Consider the following 16,347-nt stretch of genomic DNA (forward strand, 5'->3'; position numbering starts at 1 on the left):
CAACAAAATATTATTTTAAATTTGTATTTGTTTAGGGTTATGTCAGAATTATTCCACCGCAGTTATTGCAATTTTATACTTCAATAATTATGCTTTTATTTTTTTTTAAATAGAAGTTTATGAGGTGTAGACACTGAAATAAACAGTGGGTATGATTACTTTAAAAAAAACATAGTTTACAGACTAAACAAACCCAAAGTATTTACTGCAGTAACTGCATAACTGCAGTAGAATAATGTTGACATGGTCTCATGAGTTATACTATAAAGCTGCTCTGTCTACACTATCAAACTAGTTTGACAAAAAAAGTGTGATGTGCCCAAATCTGATAGTGATGCCCAAATATGGTAGTGGTATGACATCATCATGTCCATATATGGGCACATCAAATTTTGTTCTCACATAAACTTTGATATTGTAGACAGAGCTTTATACATGCTTTTCAATATATTTGTGTTCAGTATCACTCACAAAATATTGGAAGAATTTCATCTGGTTGTGGAATAGGTATTAAATAAAATTTCTTTTTGAACAACCAAAAAATAGTATAAGCGAACTTACAATACTCACAAAACACTTGATCCAATATATGTGAATGTATTTAATTAACCATGTCATCAATTTCAACTTACCTGGAAACATGCATTTCAATTGTCATGGTATTATACTTTCCTATCATTTCTTCGCTTGTAGGCCTAAGCACAAGATCAAAATCAAGCTACAAATAAAAAAAATGAAAATGTATATTATGGTTCTGCTATATAGAGGAAAATATATAAAAACATCATATCTACACAAACTTATTAGTATCAAAAAACAATAAAGAGAAAAAATATTAATGGAAGGGTTACAAATAGACTTAAAGAACCTAGGAAGATGACAGATTTTAGTAGTATTGCAGGGACGGATCCAGCATTATAGATTAGGAGTGGGGGTGCTAAATATTTTATAAATGATAAAAAAAATCCGTCAGGTTGCAGAAAATTAAATTAATATTTTATTTTTAAAAAGATGGCTGGGGTGTCTAAATCTGTGCCTGCATTGGAACCCAAAAATAAGAACCAGTCTATTCAAATGTACAAACATACAAAGAAGCAAAATCACCGGCAAAAAATACAGAATTCATTCGTTTATAAAGAAAAAGTAGATTTAAAATTCTTCTATCTGTAAGTATGGTACTAATTTTAATTAATTTGATCAAAGCACTTCTTGTTATTTCAAAACAATGTGTAGATGGTATTAGTATTGATGGACCAAGCTCTGTCTACACTATCAAACTTTATGTGACAAAATGTGATGTGCCAATATATGGACATGATGATGTCATATCTCTACCATGTTTGGGCATGTCACTACCATATTTGGGCACATCACACTTTTTTTGTCAAACTAGATAGTATAAGCAGAGCTTAAAATATGTGCAACATTGTTGGTTCATTACCTTATAATTTTCTGGCATTGGATTGCCAACATCACATTCAATTCGTCCAGAATATCCTTGAGTCTCCGTGCAACCAACTTTGTAGTTCTAAATAAATTAGGAAAGAAAAGCAATATTTATTTAATGAATTAAGGGAGAACTCACTTTCACACAAACAGATAACATCAACATATAAAGTGGAAATAGAAGGTTAAAGAAAAAAAATTCTCTTGTCAAGTTTAACCCTCTTAACAAAGGAAGTGTAGTGAACAATAATTACATTACATTATAATAAAGCTTGACAAAAAATGTGATGTGTCCAAATATGGTAGTGATATGCTTAAATATGGTAATAATATGACATCATCATGTCCATATATGGGCACATCACATTTTTTTGTCACATAAAGTTTGATAGTGTTGAAAGAGCTTAAGAAGTCCATCTACAATTCAGATTAAATTTGATATCAGATGCTATTAATAATTAAGAGATACATTACAAGTCTTGTTACAAGCCTTTGTGAGTGCAGTTTGTTTTGGAGTTTGGAATTTGTCATTGGAAAAAATCCTGACATGACAGGAATTGAACCCAGGACCCTGGGATTGGTAGCCAAGCATCATCATCACCCACAAAGCCACAACTCCACTTGACTGTGTAAACACATCTTAGCGGTGGGTGGCAAAGTAGTTAAGACAGTGGAACCGTAATACCTTGCCATATTAACATCGGCAAGGGTTCGAGTCTCACTCGCTCCATGGTTCTGGTGGTAGAACGAGTCTTCTCGGATAAGGACTATAAACCATAGGTCCAGTGTACACATCTGGCTCATGTGCACTTTAAAGAACCTAGTACATCTTTCGAGATGAGTAGGGTTACCTCGGTGTACTAGTATACACACAGCCACTGTCACCCTTGACTGTCAGCATACGCTGTTTAGGGTCACCCTCTATAAATAAGGTGAAATAAAAAAAAATTTAAAAAAATCTACTTACATTAGGCTTGTTTGATATGCGACTATACTCTAAACCATCTGGGAGAAAAACGAGAAGTGTAGACTGATACGCCTTCTGACCTCTGTTGTTAATTTTCACGTTCAAAACTACATCATCTGAATCGCCAACAACAATCTTCGGCTTAAGACTAAAAAAAATAATCTTTTCTTTAAAATGAATTGTTCATGTGTCTGTCTACAATAAATAATATGTTTATATTCATTTTTTTAATGAATTTTTATAAAATCGATGTATGGCCTGATGTATCACTCAATTCTCAATTCAATTGAAAATGTTTTAGTCTCAACAATTATGGGCAATGTCTTATATACGTCAAAGATGCTCTCCAGTAGCCATGAATAGTAGTAATTAGTGCAGTTTTGTTTATTTTTAATTAATCTATATGTAATTTTACTTTCTATTGACCAGAGATTCCGAAATAAAAGATTGAATGAATGAATATCAATGGTTATGTGGATCGACCAATGAGAGAGTCAATTTCTCTTAAATACAAAGTACAGAAAGTCACTTTAGTCAAAATAATTTTAAAGATGTATTTTCTCCTAAAATATAAAAAATAAAGATGAATAAAATCAAACTTTGAATATTTTCATTTTCTAGTTTAAGTTATTCACTAAATAAAATGAACAAAATAATGATTTTTCTTCTAAAAAAGAAAACATTACATTTAACCGGAAGTGGTTAAAAATGTTTTTTTTTTTTTTCTTTAAATGATGGTTTATTGGGTAAATAAAATCATAGATGTAAGTATAATATACCTATACTACTTAATTAGCAACATATAATATAGACAATTTACAATTTTCATCATTATTGCTTAGCAGTTTATCATTATATTGTCAAATGTTGATATAAAGTTTGCAATATACCACGTATATTTTATTTTAATTTTATTTTATTCAATCGAAACCAACAGCGATAATTACCGCCACTAACAGGTTGGATACAAACAAAGCCAGGACTGTTTAAAGCACCTTGATTGGTCCTAACATTGATCAAGGACTTCTTTCGTCCAGTGCCCACCTTCACCAGAGGAAAGGCAGATACTAGATGCAGGGGCTGCCTAAGAGTCAGCAATGCTGATTTCAAATGTCTAACGGGACCCCAGCTCCATATACAGCACCCGATATTCCCAGATGGTCTCCCATCCAAGCTCTAACCAGGCCCAATGTCGCTTAACTTCGGTGATCTGACGAGAACCGGTGTTTCAACGTTGTAAAGCCCTATATTAGTTATGAAAAGAACTGTTGAGATTTTTTACGTTTCGATCAATATGCTTTGATCATCCTCAGGAGTGAGAATGAGGACAATAAAAGCATATTGATCGAAACATATTAGTTCTTTTCAGAACTAATATACGTGGTGTACCGCAAACTTTATATCAACAGTTTATTCTTAAAAGTATTAAGATAAACATGTCTACTTACGACACAGCTTTCAGCTCAAGATCAGGTATGCAGACATTGTTTGGACAATTATTTACAAAATAAAGCTGAAAAATTAAAAAATACAATTTCATATTCATATACTGATTACTTGACAGTTGTTTCAATAAAAAAAAAGTTGATGTACAGTATACCAACAGTTATGTATACACTATCAAACTTTATGTGACAAAAAATTGTGATGTGCGCATATGATGTCATATCACTACCATATTTTAGGCATATCACTACCATATTTAGGCAATACCGGACGCATGTCTGGTTTTCCAGAAATTCTGGTATTCTGAATGTGAACAGTTTTCAGACTGATGTATGTACAGCACTCTGGTTTTTTGAGGAAGGGCCTCTTATAAGTACCATATTTTTACTATTTTTATTATAGGGAGAGTCAACTGTAATACTGAATATTGTAACGCGAGCATCTTGGCTAATTATACAATGTGAGGTGATTTCCCGATTGATCGTAAAATCAAAACGGCACTGGGTATGATCAGCTAGTATTCCTGCACTCAACAGAACATCCATTCATAGATGACTGATGAAGAAAGCCTATCTAGTAGGTATAATGGTCCCAAGACATGGCTATACTTCAGTTGATAGAAGATTGAAATAGAGATACGATGTTTACCTATACTAGTGTAAATAGTTTGAAATAACGATCTTGTGTATCGATTACATTATCCTGCAGTAAATTGATTATTCCTTAAATTGTTACATTTACATATTTAACTGTTGTTATGTCTGTGTATAGTATCACTATAATAATGATATTTGTTAGTATAATTATTTAAACATGAAGATTATAGATATATTGAAGAAAAGTCAAAACCTGCTATAGTAAACACACACTTACATAACTGGAGGTTGGATCGCGTGAGTATATAGATAGTATAGGAGCCACAGCTGGAAGATATACATCTGGCTCGTCCACAAGTTGGTACTCTGTAGTTATAGTCATAGAACTAATCTTGTCTCGAATTTCATTCTGAATAAATAAGAGAATGCTTGTCATCTAAAATATTGCCATAAGTTATTTTTTATTGTACTGTATATCCTCTTGAATAATCCCACCCTCTAGAACACGAAAGTGGGCCAACAGTGTTCGCCTACTTTTCTTACAGCATCCAGTGGTTACTAGATAAGCTAATCTAGGCCTAGCTAGATGCGAGGCTTAGCTGTGAGGCCTAACTAGAGAAGTATATACAGGTTGTGTGATGTTTAAATAAAGTGTTACAAATAAAAAATTTTAAACAAATTCTTGTATTTTTTATCAGTTGCTGGTGTAGGGGGAATGCACATGTCGTGGCTTGTCTCACAGCCATGGCTTTGTGGTTTGCTGTTGTTAAATGGCGGCCTCAACGTAAGAAAATAACATAAATAAATAACAGTAATAAATTACTAAAAATGATGACGTCATCGGTCATTTTATGCGTACGTAAAATCCAGGGAACATAAAATCAGGGTACGTAAAACAAAGGTTCTACTGTATAACGTAATAGGGACTTTACAAACAGTAAATGACCTCGTATGGGATATGGGCCACGTCTTCAAAGGTTTAATCAACTCAATAAAATAAAATTTGAATCTTATTCTGTTAATATTTTTGTCAAATATTTAACACATATGTACATACTTTGATGTATGCACTATGTCTCCAACAAGCTTCTGTGCTGTCTGTCAGTCTTCGTCGTGATGAGAAATAATCAGTTCCACTAGCTACAAATAGCGCCCTCTTTAATTGACTAACTTGTTGCGATGCATCCAACTTCAGTGTGTAATCAATATCTGTAAGGAAAAAGTTTGCTAAATTTATACAAGGTTATATAAAATTGTTTTTTTCTTATTATTATTATTTAAAGATGTATAAATCAGACTTTGAATATGTTATTTTGTAGGTTTAAAAAGTTAATCACTTCTGTAGAAGAAAAAAACGGGAAAAAAAATAATGTTTTCACTTATAAAATGATAAAATAAATTGTTAAATTCAACCAAAAACCCATTGCTGGCAGCCAATCAGCCAATCTACAGCTTACTATGTCGGTCGGGTGCTCGGTCTATTGGTCGGTAAACACTAACTTGAGCACGCGACTGCAGCCATGTATATGGCCTTCTTGCTTTAAATTACAGTTTTTTCAGGTAAATACATTTTCTTTCAATCCAAATTTGGGTCAAAGTGAATAACTATTATGTTACATAAAAATGGCACATTCAACGACAAAATTTGTAAGAATTATTTTTCAGGGGGACAATACATCTTTAAGTAAATGTTTATTTTCTTCTATGATATGATATGCATAGTTTAAGATAAATTAATATATGGTAAAAATAACATTGGGATGTGATTCTGTGGAATTGTAGGGCAAGTGATTGATTATGATTATTAAATATAACTTACTTATTTGTCCCGGAACAAATTTTCCTTTGTATTCAAAACAGGCTGTAACATCAAAACTAAAAATTTTTTAAAAAAAGAGAGATTATTAAAAAAATTGTAGTAATAGTTAATTTTGAAAAGAGGGAAATTTTGCTGGGCAATTAAAATTGGATTGGTGTCAATATTTGAAAAAGTTGACTTAAGTTCTGTCTACATTATCAAACTGTCTGTGACAAAAAAATGTCATGTGCCCATATATGGACATGATGATGTCATATGACTTTCATATTTAAACATATCACTACTATATTTGGGCACTTTTTTTGTTGTCAGAAAACATACGGTAATCCCAGTAACAACAACGCCAAGTTCACTCAGCTGTAAACGAGTATCTAAGTGAAAAAAACAGTATAAAACAAATCTAATTTACCCAACAACATTTAGGTTGTTAATAGTGGTATTCTTTACATCTAGATTGATACCAGGTGGATTCACAGTGGTAAGGACTTTGCTTAGTTTCACTATTGGTCTTGATCTGAAAACAATAGAAAACAAAACTATGACACTGGATTTACTTTATAGTAGCAGGCGCGGATCTTAATTGCCGAAATACCCACCCTCTGAACTAGACATATTATTTTTCAGGGACAAGGCTTCTCACATTTTTCAACATCTGCAGGATTCAGAACGGTGTAAGGCCCTTGCTAATGCGGAATGCTTCACCGTTCTAAATTCTGCAGATTCCGCTTTCAAACTTAAGGTCAAGGAAGGCCTCCCCATCACGTGGAGTAAACCTTCCTTGAACAAACAAATCTATAACTTAGGCGTCACACTTGCCATATGATTGTTTGTTGCCTACGTTCCTTGTTGTTTTATCATGTTAATTACTTCCTCATTTACATACATACACGTATATAAGTACTCTAGGCGTTGTTTTTTGTTCTGATGATGAGAATAGTTTCTCGAAACATGTCAAGACATTTTAAGGCAGTTTGCCTATTTTCAAATGCCTCACAATCGTTATTTTAACTCGAAAGTTCGGTGGAATCATTCATGATTTATCTAACATATTATTTGTCTAGACAACCAAGCACATGTTGTACGTACAGCAACACGTGCATGTGCGAACTATTGCTAATGCGTGAGTAACAACTAAAAAGTTTGATAACATGACTCTCTCATCGTGTACCAGTGCCACACACTTTCAGCTGATAGTAGGCAGTAAGGTAGTAATTATTTTCCTTATTTTTACTACTGCGTATTACTTACTTACTATAATCATTACTGTATTTTAAGCTATCGCAATATTTTTGCTAAAATAACGATTGTTTTTATTATCATTTTTATTTGTGGATTTGTATAAAGGGTCTTTCAAGTGTCTTTTTAAGGGGTCTTTCACACCTGTTCCGGCACGGTTCCGGTAGCCGGCAAATCAAACATATGTCAATGTTTCGTTTTCACATTTTCACACTATGCACATAACGATTGGCGCATGCCACGTGGAGCGTCGTGAAAACAAACATTAACGTTTTATTTATTTATGTAAGGGAAATATCTCACTTAAAGTGTGATACACTGCTGGCAAATTAATTCTGAAAGTTCTATTTTGAAGCTGTAGCTTGGTGGTTAACACTCTTGCCACCTAATCACAAATTCTGATGGGTCACAGTATAGAGCCACATTCCACTAGATGTTAAATTTAGTGGCCATAGATTCTTTTTTATTTTCATTTATTTTTTTACCCATAAATATAAATTATAAACATACATATAATAATAATTATATCAAGGGAAGGGCTAAAAAATAGTTAAAACTAATCAAGTTCAGCCCCTAAACATTGAAATATAAATAGGGATATAAATAAATTAGGGCTACCTGTCTAAAAAATTAATATACATAAAATAATTTTATTTTTTTTTAAACACACTTTCTCTCAAATATACAGTATAATTCTCTTATGAAATAAATAAATATCCTAAACAAACAACTAGTATGTTTTCATTTCTTTTTTAAATTTGATTTTTGTTAGAAACATTAATTCATCTGGGATTTCATTCCAGAGCTTTGTACCAGAATACCTGATGGAATGTTGTCCTATATTTGTTCTATATTTTGGTACATACAAATTTTCTCTAGTCTGTGACCTTGATGAATAACGAAAATTAATATACTGTGATAATACGGTGTAATTTTATTATTTTAATCATAAATTACCGTAACAATACAGCTGCATCAGAATAGGCAGACCCAACCAACACATCTGGAACAAAAAATAATAAAAAACATAAAAAAACATTGGGAAAATGGTACTTGATAGAATTTTTCATTTTCTTTATTGTATATTGACATTTGTTTCAGATACGATATAAATAATAACATAGCAAATTAGGTTTTAAAAATACATATACTGGTTATACCTTCTGATTTAGGAATTTGGTGTAGGAACAGAAGCTATCACAACAATGATTAGTTTGTGAGCATAGTTGTAGATGTTTGCCATAAACTTTATTATTTATAAATAATGTAAAGCCCAAAATGTTTGTGGCCCTAATTTTTTACGATTTTAACCATTCCAACTATTTTGCACACTTTTATTAAATTCAAGTTTTTCATCACCCCACGTGGGGCAATTTCAACAAGGACTAAAATAATAAAATTTAAAAAATACACAGAAATTTTATGATTTGATTTTCTTAATTTGGCAAACAAAAATTGTTGTCCTCTTTACTAAATGTCACTTTCGTCAGACACACGCTATTGCACAACATAAATGTGGAATACATACCAGGATAGTTGTTGTCATCCATGTCCATTCCACCAGACAGGGAATATCCAAATGTTGTAAGGGCTATTCCAGGGGCTACCACAGACGGCTCAATAATCTACCAAACAATAAATATATACAAAATTTGTTCATAAACAAATTAATGTTGTAAGTCGATTTATCAAATAAATAGCAACAGTGACTAAAGCTTTGTTCCCACTAGGACATAAGTGCAACAAAACCAATTTGACCAATCACAAGCGATGGATCATCCAAACTTTCGCTTGTGATTGGACAATTCACTTGAGTTGCAGGCACGCCCTTATGTTGTGTCCATGTGGGAACCAAGCTTTATATGAGGTACAAATAACAATGTAAAGTAATTTGACAAAAATAAAGTGCTTTTACAATAGACAGATATAGCTTTATACATGCAATTTAAAAATTGCCTGTATAAAGCTCTGGTCTACACTATCAAACTTATGTAACAAAAAAATGTGATATGCCAATATATGGACATGATGATGTCATATCACTTCTATATTTGGATATATCACTACCATATTTGGGCACATCACACTTTTTGTGTCAAACTAGTTTTATAATGTAGACAGAGCTTCATAATAATAATATAAAGCATTGTTTGTGGGAATGATTAAGTTGTAAATACATAAGGCATCTACTAACATATTCAAAATACTGAAACACATCTAAAGTAATTCACCCTAATTATTATTACCTGTTGATTACGTTTTCTTATTCCGCCACTATGCCCTGAGTAGATGTATACTAAGCCTGCACCTGTTTCACCATCATAAGGTGCACCAACTGCCAGATCTATAACCAAAAACAGACAACACTCAGAAAGATAAAGGTACTAAAGAAACTTCTACACTATCTCTGTCTGTCTGTCTCTAAGCTATGTCTACACTATCAAACTTTATGTGATGCGCCCTTATATGAAAGATGATGAATATCACTACCATATTTGGGAACATCACACTGTTTTTGTAGTTTGATAGTGTAGACAGAGCTTTATATGTACTTGTAGTTGTTAGCCAAATTTTATAAACGATTTACTTTAGATGCAGAATCTCCTCATATGACAATATATGTGTATCACATGTGGTGCATATATTTATGAAATGTTAAGGGTTAGGTTAGGGTGTATGATACAGCATACATGTGAAACACATGTGATGCTGTATCATAGAATATGCTTATGATACTGGAGAATGTTAGATACATTACAGAGAATCTGTGCTGTGTTTGTAATCAATACCTCATAATTATTCCTTGGGGAAAATATGTATCATTAGTTGTACTACACATATAAAAGTGAATGTATGAAAGATATGGGAAAATGTATAATTAATGATAGTTTTGTTTTTGTATATAACTTTTGCTATAATACATGTGTACTATATATAACATTTACATTGCAATTTGTATTATTTCTTCGTTGTATAGCATTTGTTTATGCAAGTTTCAAATATATTTCTATCTTTTTTTATATATTATGGACAATTATAGATTATCAGTATCAGCATCATGGCAAATGTTGGTATGTAGTACAGCTCTGTCTACACTATCAAACTAGTTTGACAAAAAATATGGTAGTGATATGCACAAATATGGTAGTGATATGGCCAAATATGGTAGTGATATGCACAAATATGGTAGTGATATGGCCAAATATGGTAGTGATATGCACAAATATGGTAGTGATATGACATCATAATGTCCATATATGGGCACATCACATTTTTTTGTCCCATGAAGTTTGATAGTGTAGACAGAGCTTAATAGTTGAGAGTTGACTGTACAACAATTTACCATTAAATCCATCCAGATTAGTATCACCCACTGCCGCTAAAGAAAACCCAAATCTCGCCTTCGTCTTAGATCCAGATAAAACATCGCTAGTCAAAAACTGGTTCTACACAAACGAAACAGAAAACATTTAATATTAAAATTTACATAAAGAAAATAAACAAAGTAAAAGAATTCAGTAAAAAACATTAAAAAAATGTGTGTGAATCAGTTTGCCATGACCTTTTAATATTTCAGCTATTCATCAAACTCTGGAAGTGGCAGATCCCGAAGTTTGAAATGAGGAGGGTGTTCTGCCTACACTATCAAACTAGTATGACAAAAAAAAGTGTCTTGGTGTAGTCATAATAAGGGAGAAGTTCAGACAGCTGCATGTGAACTGAAGTATAAGAAATATTTTATGGATTCTCAAATGAAAAAAAAAAATTAAAGGAAGCATAATCATTGGTGGTACAATACAAGCATGGTTGTGGAATAGGAGAAGGGCTGGGGGGAAGATAATGGGCGGTGGGGGGGAGGGGGAGTTGCCCAACAGGTCATAATCATGGTGAAAATAAAAGTATTGATATGAAGGCATGTTTTTGAGAATGTTAAGGCATATTTGCAGGGCATGTAAAGTTGACTTAATGTGTCAATCAGAAACAATCATGGGGGTGGTGGGTTCCCACAAGGGCACCATCTGAGTCTCTCAATATGACATACATAAGCGTTTTGGTAATATACGTAAACTTGTCCAGCATCCCATTTCTTTTGACTTGATATTGTGACAACGTACAATGGGGCACTGATTACAAGATCTTCAAGCCTAGTAAAAAAAGAAATATTAATCTGTAAGCAGAATTGTTTTACTTGTTTATACAGTGGAGAAAGAATTCAATTCATATCATTCCTATCTGATAATAACATCTTTCCCCAATATTTATAGCGAGCTTTTATTTTGGTATAGTAATCAAATGGTACGATTTGAAATTTAGCTCTACGGTGAGTCACATAATTATGTAGGGCATGCATGAATAAATTTTCTGTATGAATTACCATATTCAATTGCGACCGTACCATAGCGAAAGCACGCTATTCAGGTTGAGAGTAAGCCTACAGACATCTCATAGTATCTCACATCATGTATTTTAGAAGAATACCAACATGTGAACTACATAACGTATGTAGATATACTGCTACCAGTCTACATACACCTTTCACATCAACAGAGCAAAACTAATTTAGAAACACTGGGGCATTGACATGTTTTTTATGGTGTGCGCCTCGGTGTGTTCAAACTCCAGATTAGCTAGTGGTAGCCTACTATAGGCATTTTGCTGTTATTTTAGAAAACCTACCTAATTTAGGTGTACTGGCGCTTACTTACCCATCGCCATTAAGGTCACTGACTGCTAATGCCTGGCCAAAGTATGACCCCATCTGGAAACCGGGAAATGTATTAATTACATTTGATGTCTTTATATCAACCACAATTTGAACCTAATGGAAAAAGCACAAGTTTATAACTTTTGTTAGAATTACTGTGTATGGCGGATAACATAGTAGAAGTCCGAGTATGAAATTTGGCTAAAATCAGGGGGATGGGTTGCATTAACCATAAAATTGTCTTGTGCCCGTAGTATGGTATGTGATAATTTGTCAGTTTAAAGTAACAGTGGATTTAATGATATATAATAATTTAATTTTAAAAAGATAAACTTTTGACACACATGCCATTTCATACTTACATATACTTCATTACAAACAAAAATTGAAACAGTGACTGAATACAAATTGTGGAGAGGTTCATTTAAAATGTATCATGTTTAATAGTGAGGCCTTATTTAGGATATTAATGTTTTGACAAGATGAGTTGAGGTAGAAACTATAAAAATATATTTAAAATAATATTTTAATTGTTTGTAACTTTAAATTAAATAAAAAATATTTTGGTCAATTCACAGTATTTTATAAAATTAATAAGTGCTTTAATACAACAAAATTTGGATGTTAATTAGCAAATAAAATATACATCCGTATATTACAAAGTACAGTCCCAGGAGCTTCATAGGATATAGGAGGAGGGATTATACTTGGATTACATAACAATGGAATTTACTGAAGTCTTGTGTCCAAATTTAGCCTACAGTAAATTAGAGGATGGGATTTTACTTGAGGTGTGTGATTATACTCAATCATGGTTTTTTTTTCACTTAATTTTTGTCTTAATTAATAATGTAATTTTTAAATTTCTACAATAGGAATTAGTTTACACATAGAGACTTGGGCATCTGTACTGTTTAGTTACATTTAAAATGATAGTAACATTATTATAATACAAGTTGTCAATATGTTCTGTCATAGATACATATATCAAATATAATTAACAGATGTTTAAAGTTGGTGAATGAAAGGTCATAGGTCATTAAGATCGCAATTAACCAACCATAACACAGCAAGTATTTCACGGTTTTGTATTGGCCTGAATTTGTAATTATTTACAGTTCAACATGAAATCTTCTACACATATTTTATACACATTTTAATGAATAAATACTTATATAATCTTAATTTATTTTTTATTGTAGGCTTTTAAATGTATGAATGTTTACCATACCATAACAGCAATGTTCACCAAAATTAATAAATTATGTATACATTATACAAACATGAAAAGTTTCACTAGCGTTACATTATAAATAGTGAACTGAAACAAAAACCAGGAACAGCCAGAATACTGTTTATGATTGAATGTACTTTTGATTGTTGTGTGTTTATTTTAATAGAAAACCACAATCTTGTAGCAGTTCCTATTTCCATTACAATTAATTCCCTATCTCTAAAAACTGGACCCCTTGGGCTGGCCTAAATGTGGTTTTCTGAATGTGTTTTTAGTGTGACAATAAAGAATTTGAGACCTTTTGGACCTCTTGGAAATTTGGTTTTGGAAAATTTCCAGTTTTCAGAAAGTTTGTATTGGGGAGTTCACTATTTATTGTTTTTTGTGGTGTCTATGCATAGAGCTTGATTTGCTTATTTTGATTTTCCTTTTAATGATAATTTATTTATGATGGTGATCTATCTTTATTATAAATGCTATAAAAAAGATTTTGGAACAAAGGTAAACAGTATCAAACAACCAAGTACTGTATTCATTACTACAGTATATTAAACTATGTATTCAACTATTTCATCTATAGTACACCAAATTATGGATTCGACATAGATTTAGAGAAGAAAGAAAATTGTGATAGAAGGAAGATGAAGGCAAAACAAGAAAAGAAAGAAAAAGGATAGCTATGCTTGATAGATTAAAAAATAAAAATACATATTCAGAACTTCGTAATTGTCCGTTGATCTTATGTCTGGCTGTGACAATTACCAACAGTACTGTACTATGTACATATTCTCTGTGGTGCTTGGTGTCTATTAAGGGCGTGGAACTGATTGTGTCGCAGCCACAGATAAACCCTTTGAGTGCATTGTTTTCTCATGATGCTATTGTTTTTCCTCTGTGTTTTCGTCCCTTATTGTTCTGTTTTCTTCACATTATTTATAAATAATATTGTTTATTATTTTTAGTAACTATATTTCTTGGTCTATGTTAACACTACTATTAAAGTATTAGTTTCTTATGCTTGAATCCATTTTGTACATGGCACTTTAATTGTTGTCCTTAGATTTGGGGATTTAGGACACCTTGAAATTAATACCACCATTCAAATTCAAACTTTTATTTATAATTCACATCCTGTTGGTAAATGGTGACATATTTTCAGTGGATTTATTTAGCATTGGATCAGCAGAGAGAGCAAGGGCTACTAAATCACAACATAACAAAAATATAAAATAAGCAATAGCCTTTTTACAAGACTTCCTATATATTTTCCAGTCTGTGGTCCATAGGTGATTGAATGTTTTTTTGAACTGCTGCTTTAGCCAGCTATATCCCCAGAGGACTACTCATTCAGAAGCTATATCAAGCGGGAAAGCTATATATCTACGGCTGACATTTTCGAAATTTTGTAAACTCGACTAATTTATAGGTCCAAGCTGCTGGACCCAAAAAACGTCTGGGAAAAGAGAGTCTATGAGGGTTTAACAAATTGATTATTAAACAAAAATAATTAATATAATAAATCATTATATCTGAAGAAAGAACAATGATTAAAATTGTTAGTCAAAAAGTCGAGCAGCGTTTTTTGTAAGAAATATTTCTTGTTGATACTGTACTTTTGTATAGTATAGTACTACAGAGCTTTTTATTATATGTTATCATTTATGTACTGTACGAATTAACAATAATTGATAATGATCTGATAGCAGATCTGACTAAACTCCTTATTGTAAAATGGATTTTTACTGTATTGTTAATTATAATTTTTTTTCATTTAATCAAATTCACACTGAAGAAGATCCTATTGGTTTGCGGCAGGATTTTTTTTCATTTAATCAAATTTACACTGAAGAAGATCCTATTGGTTTGCAGCAGGATTTTTTTTCTCTCGCACATTTTTTAATCTTTCGATTTATGTCAATATCTAAGCAGTTTAAATCTCTTTCTGTTATAAATTATAAATTGTATTTCTTTACTGTATCCTCATACTATATATTTAAATGGAAAATAGAGAGGGGATATATGGATTGTTCTATGTTCCTTACTGGTTGTTGTACACTGACGATTGCCGAATAAATACCATGTATTATTACAAGGAAGAGGTATGTTGTCTATGGCGTAAATTCCTGGATATCCTGTTTCCCTACATGGGCACATCTGGGAAAAGGAAAGCAGTCAGAATGCCTTCCTAAGGGAATAACAATGCAATCAAAACAAACATAAAACTAACACAGACTAGACAGAAACTGGTATATTCATTAAGAATATGTAAAATTTGGTTTCAATAAATTCCCTCTAGAATTTTCATTTCAGCTCTATTAACTCCATATTTTCTGTGTTTATTAATAGCCTACTTTGAAGTATATTTTCAGTACTCTGACCTTAATGACCTTGATGTATTAAATAAGTAATAGGTGTGTTTTTGTTGAATTAATAGGCCAAAAAACACCTAACGCCAAATAACCGTTTATTTTTTCGCGCCGCTCCTTTATACATGTATATTCAAGAGAACGGAAGCATTAGGAAACAGTTACCATGCTGTAACTTATAGTTTTTCTACAGCTGAAAAAAATGGCATTTGGAAACTCGGACTGGGCATGTGCACATCCCAAAGCGTCTGGGAAAAATAGCGTTCTGACACATATTGAAACGCATGTAGACGGTATTGAGATGAGCGGTGTTTTTTGTAAAAAATGTTTCTTGTTTAATATAACTCATAAATCTACTGCATTTCTGCATTCTGCATTGACTAAATTTGTACGCCCAAAAAATTGATTAAATCAATTGCGATAAAACAGTAACATTACCCGAAATGCACCATTCAAGATGCGACAGTAGTTAGAAGCTAAACGGAGGTACTATTAAAAAGTGGATCGTCTCCCGGTATGCTGATTTGGATAA

At 32.2% G+C, this 16,347-nt stretch overlaps 1 protein-coding gene and 1 pseudogene across 2 annotated transcripts in view; both read right to left on the reverse strand.

The window, feature by feature from the left end:
- The window catches only part of LOC144841286 (integrin alpha-8-like), a 53,459-nt gene that overhangs the window by 11,712 nt on the left and 25,400 nt on the right, over positions 1–16,347 (reverse strand). For both annotated transcript variants that reach the window (XM_078697562.1, XM_078697561.1), the window contains exons 9-22: positions 12,217–12,329; positions 11,553–11,655; positions 10,854–10,956; positions 9,757–9,854; positions 9,039–9,135; positions 8,468–8,513; positions 6,684–6,788; positions 6,275–6,330; positions 5,513–5,664; positions 4,733–4,864; positions 3,862–3,926; positions 2,414–2,561; positions 1,442–1,528; positions 633–718 (exon numbers count right to left, since the gene is read on the reverse strand). In XM_078697562.1, the coding sequence (XP_078553688.1) occupies positions 633–718; positions 1,442–1,528; positions 2,414–2,561; positions 3,862–3,926; positions 4,733–4,864; positions 5,513–5,664; positions 6,275–6,330; positions 6,684–6,788; positions 8,468–8,513; positions 9,039–9,135; positions 9,757–9,854; positions 10,854–10,956; positions 11,553–11,655; positions 12,217–12,329 (1,391 nt within the window). The remainder of the gene's footprint in view (positions 1–632; positions 719–1,441; positions 1,529–2,413; positions 2,562–3,861; positions 3,927–4,732; positions 4,865–5,512; positions 5,665–6,274; positions 6,331–6,683; positions 6,789–8,467; positions 8,514–9,038; positions 9,136–9,756; positions 9,855–10,853; positions 10,957–11,552; positions 11,656–12,216; positions 12,330–16,347) is intronic.
- LOC144841623 (5S ribosomal RNA) lies at positions 3,546–3,663 on the reverse strand (annotated as a pseudogene).

The sequence above is a fragment of the Antedon bifida genome, chromosome 4, assembly GCF_963402885.1.
Source record: "Antedon bifida chromosome 4, ecAntBifi1.1, whole genome shotgun sequence".
Lineage (NCBI taxonomy): Eukaryota > Metazoa > Echinodermata > Crinoidea > Comatulida > Antedonidae > Antedon > Antedon bifida.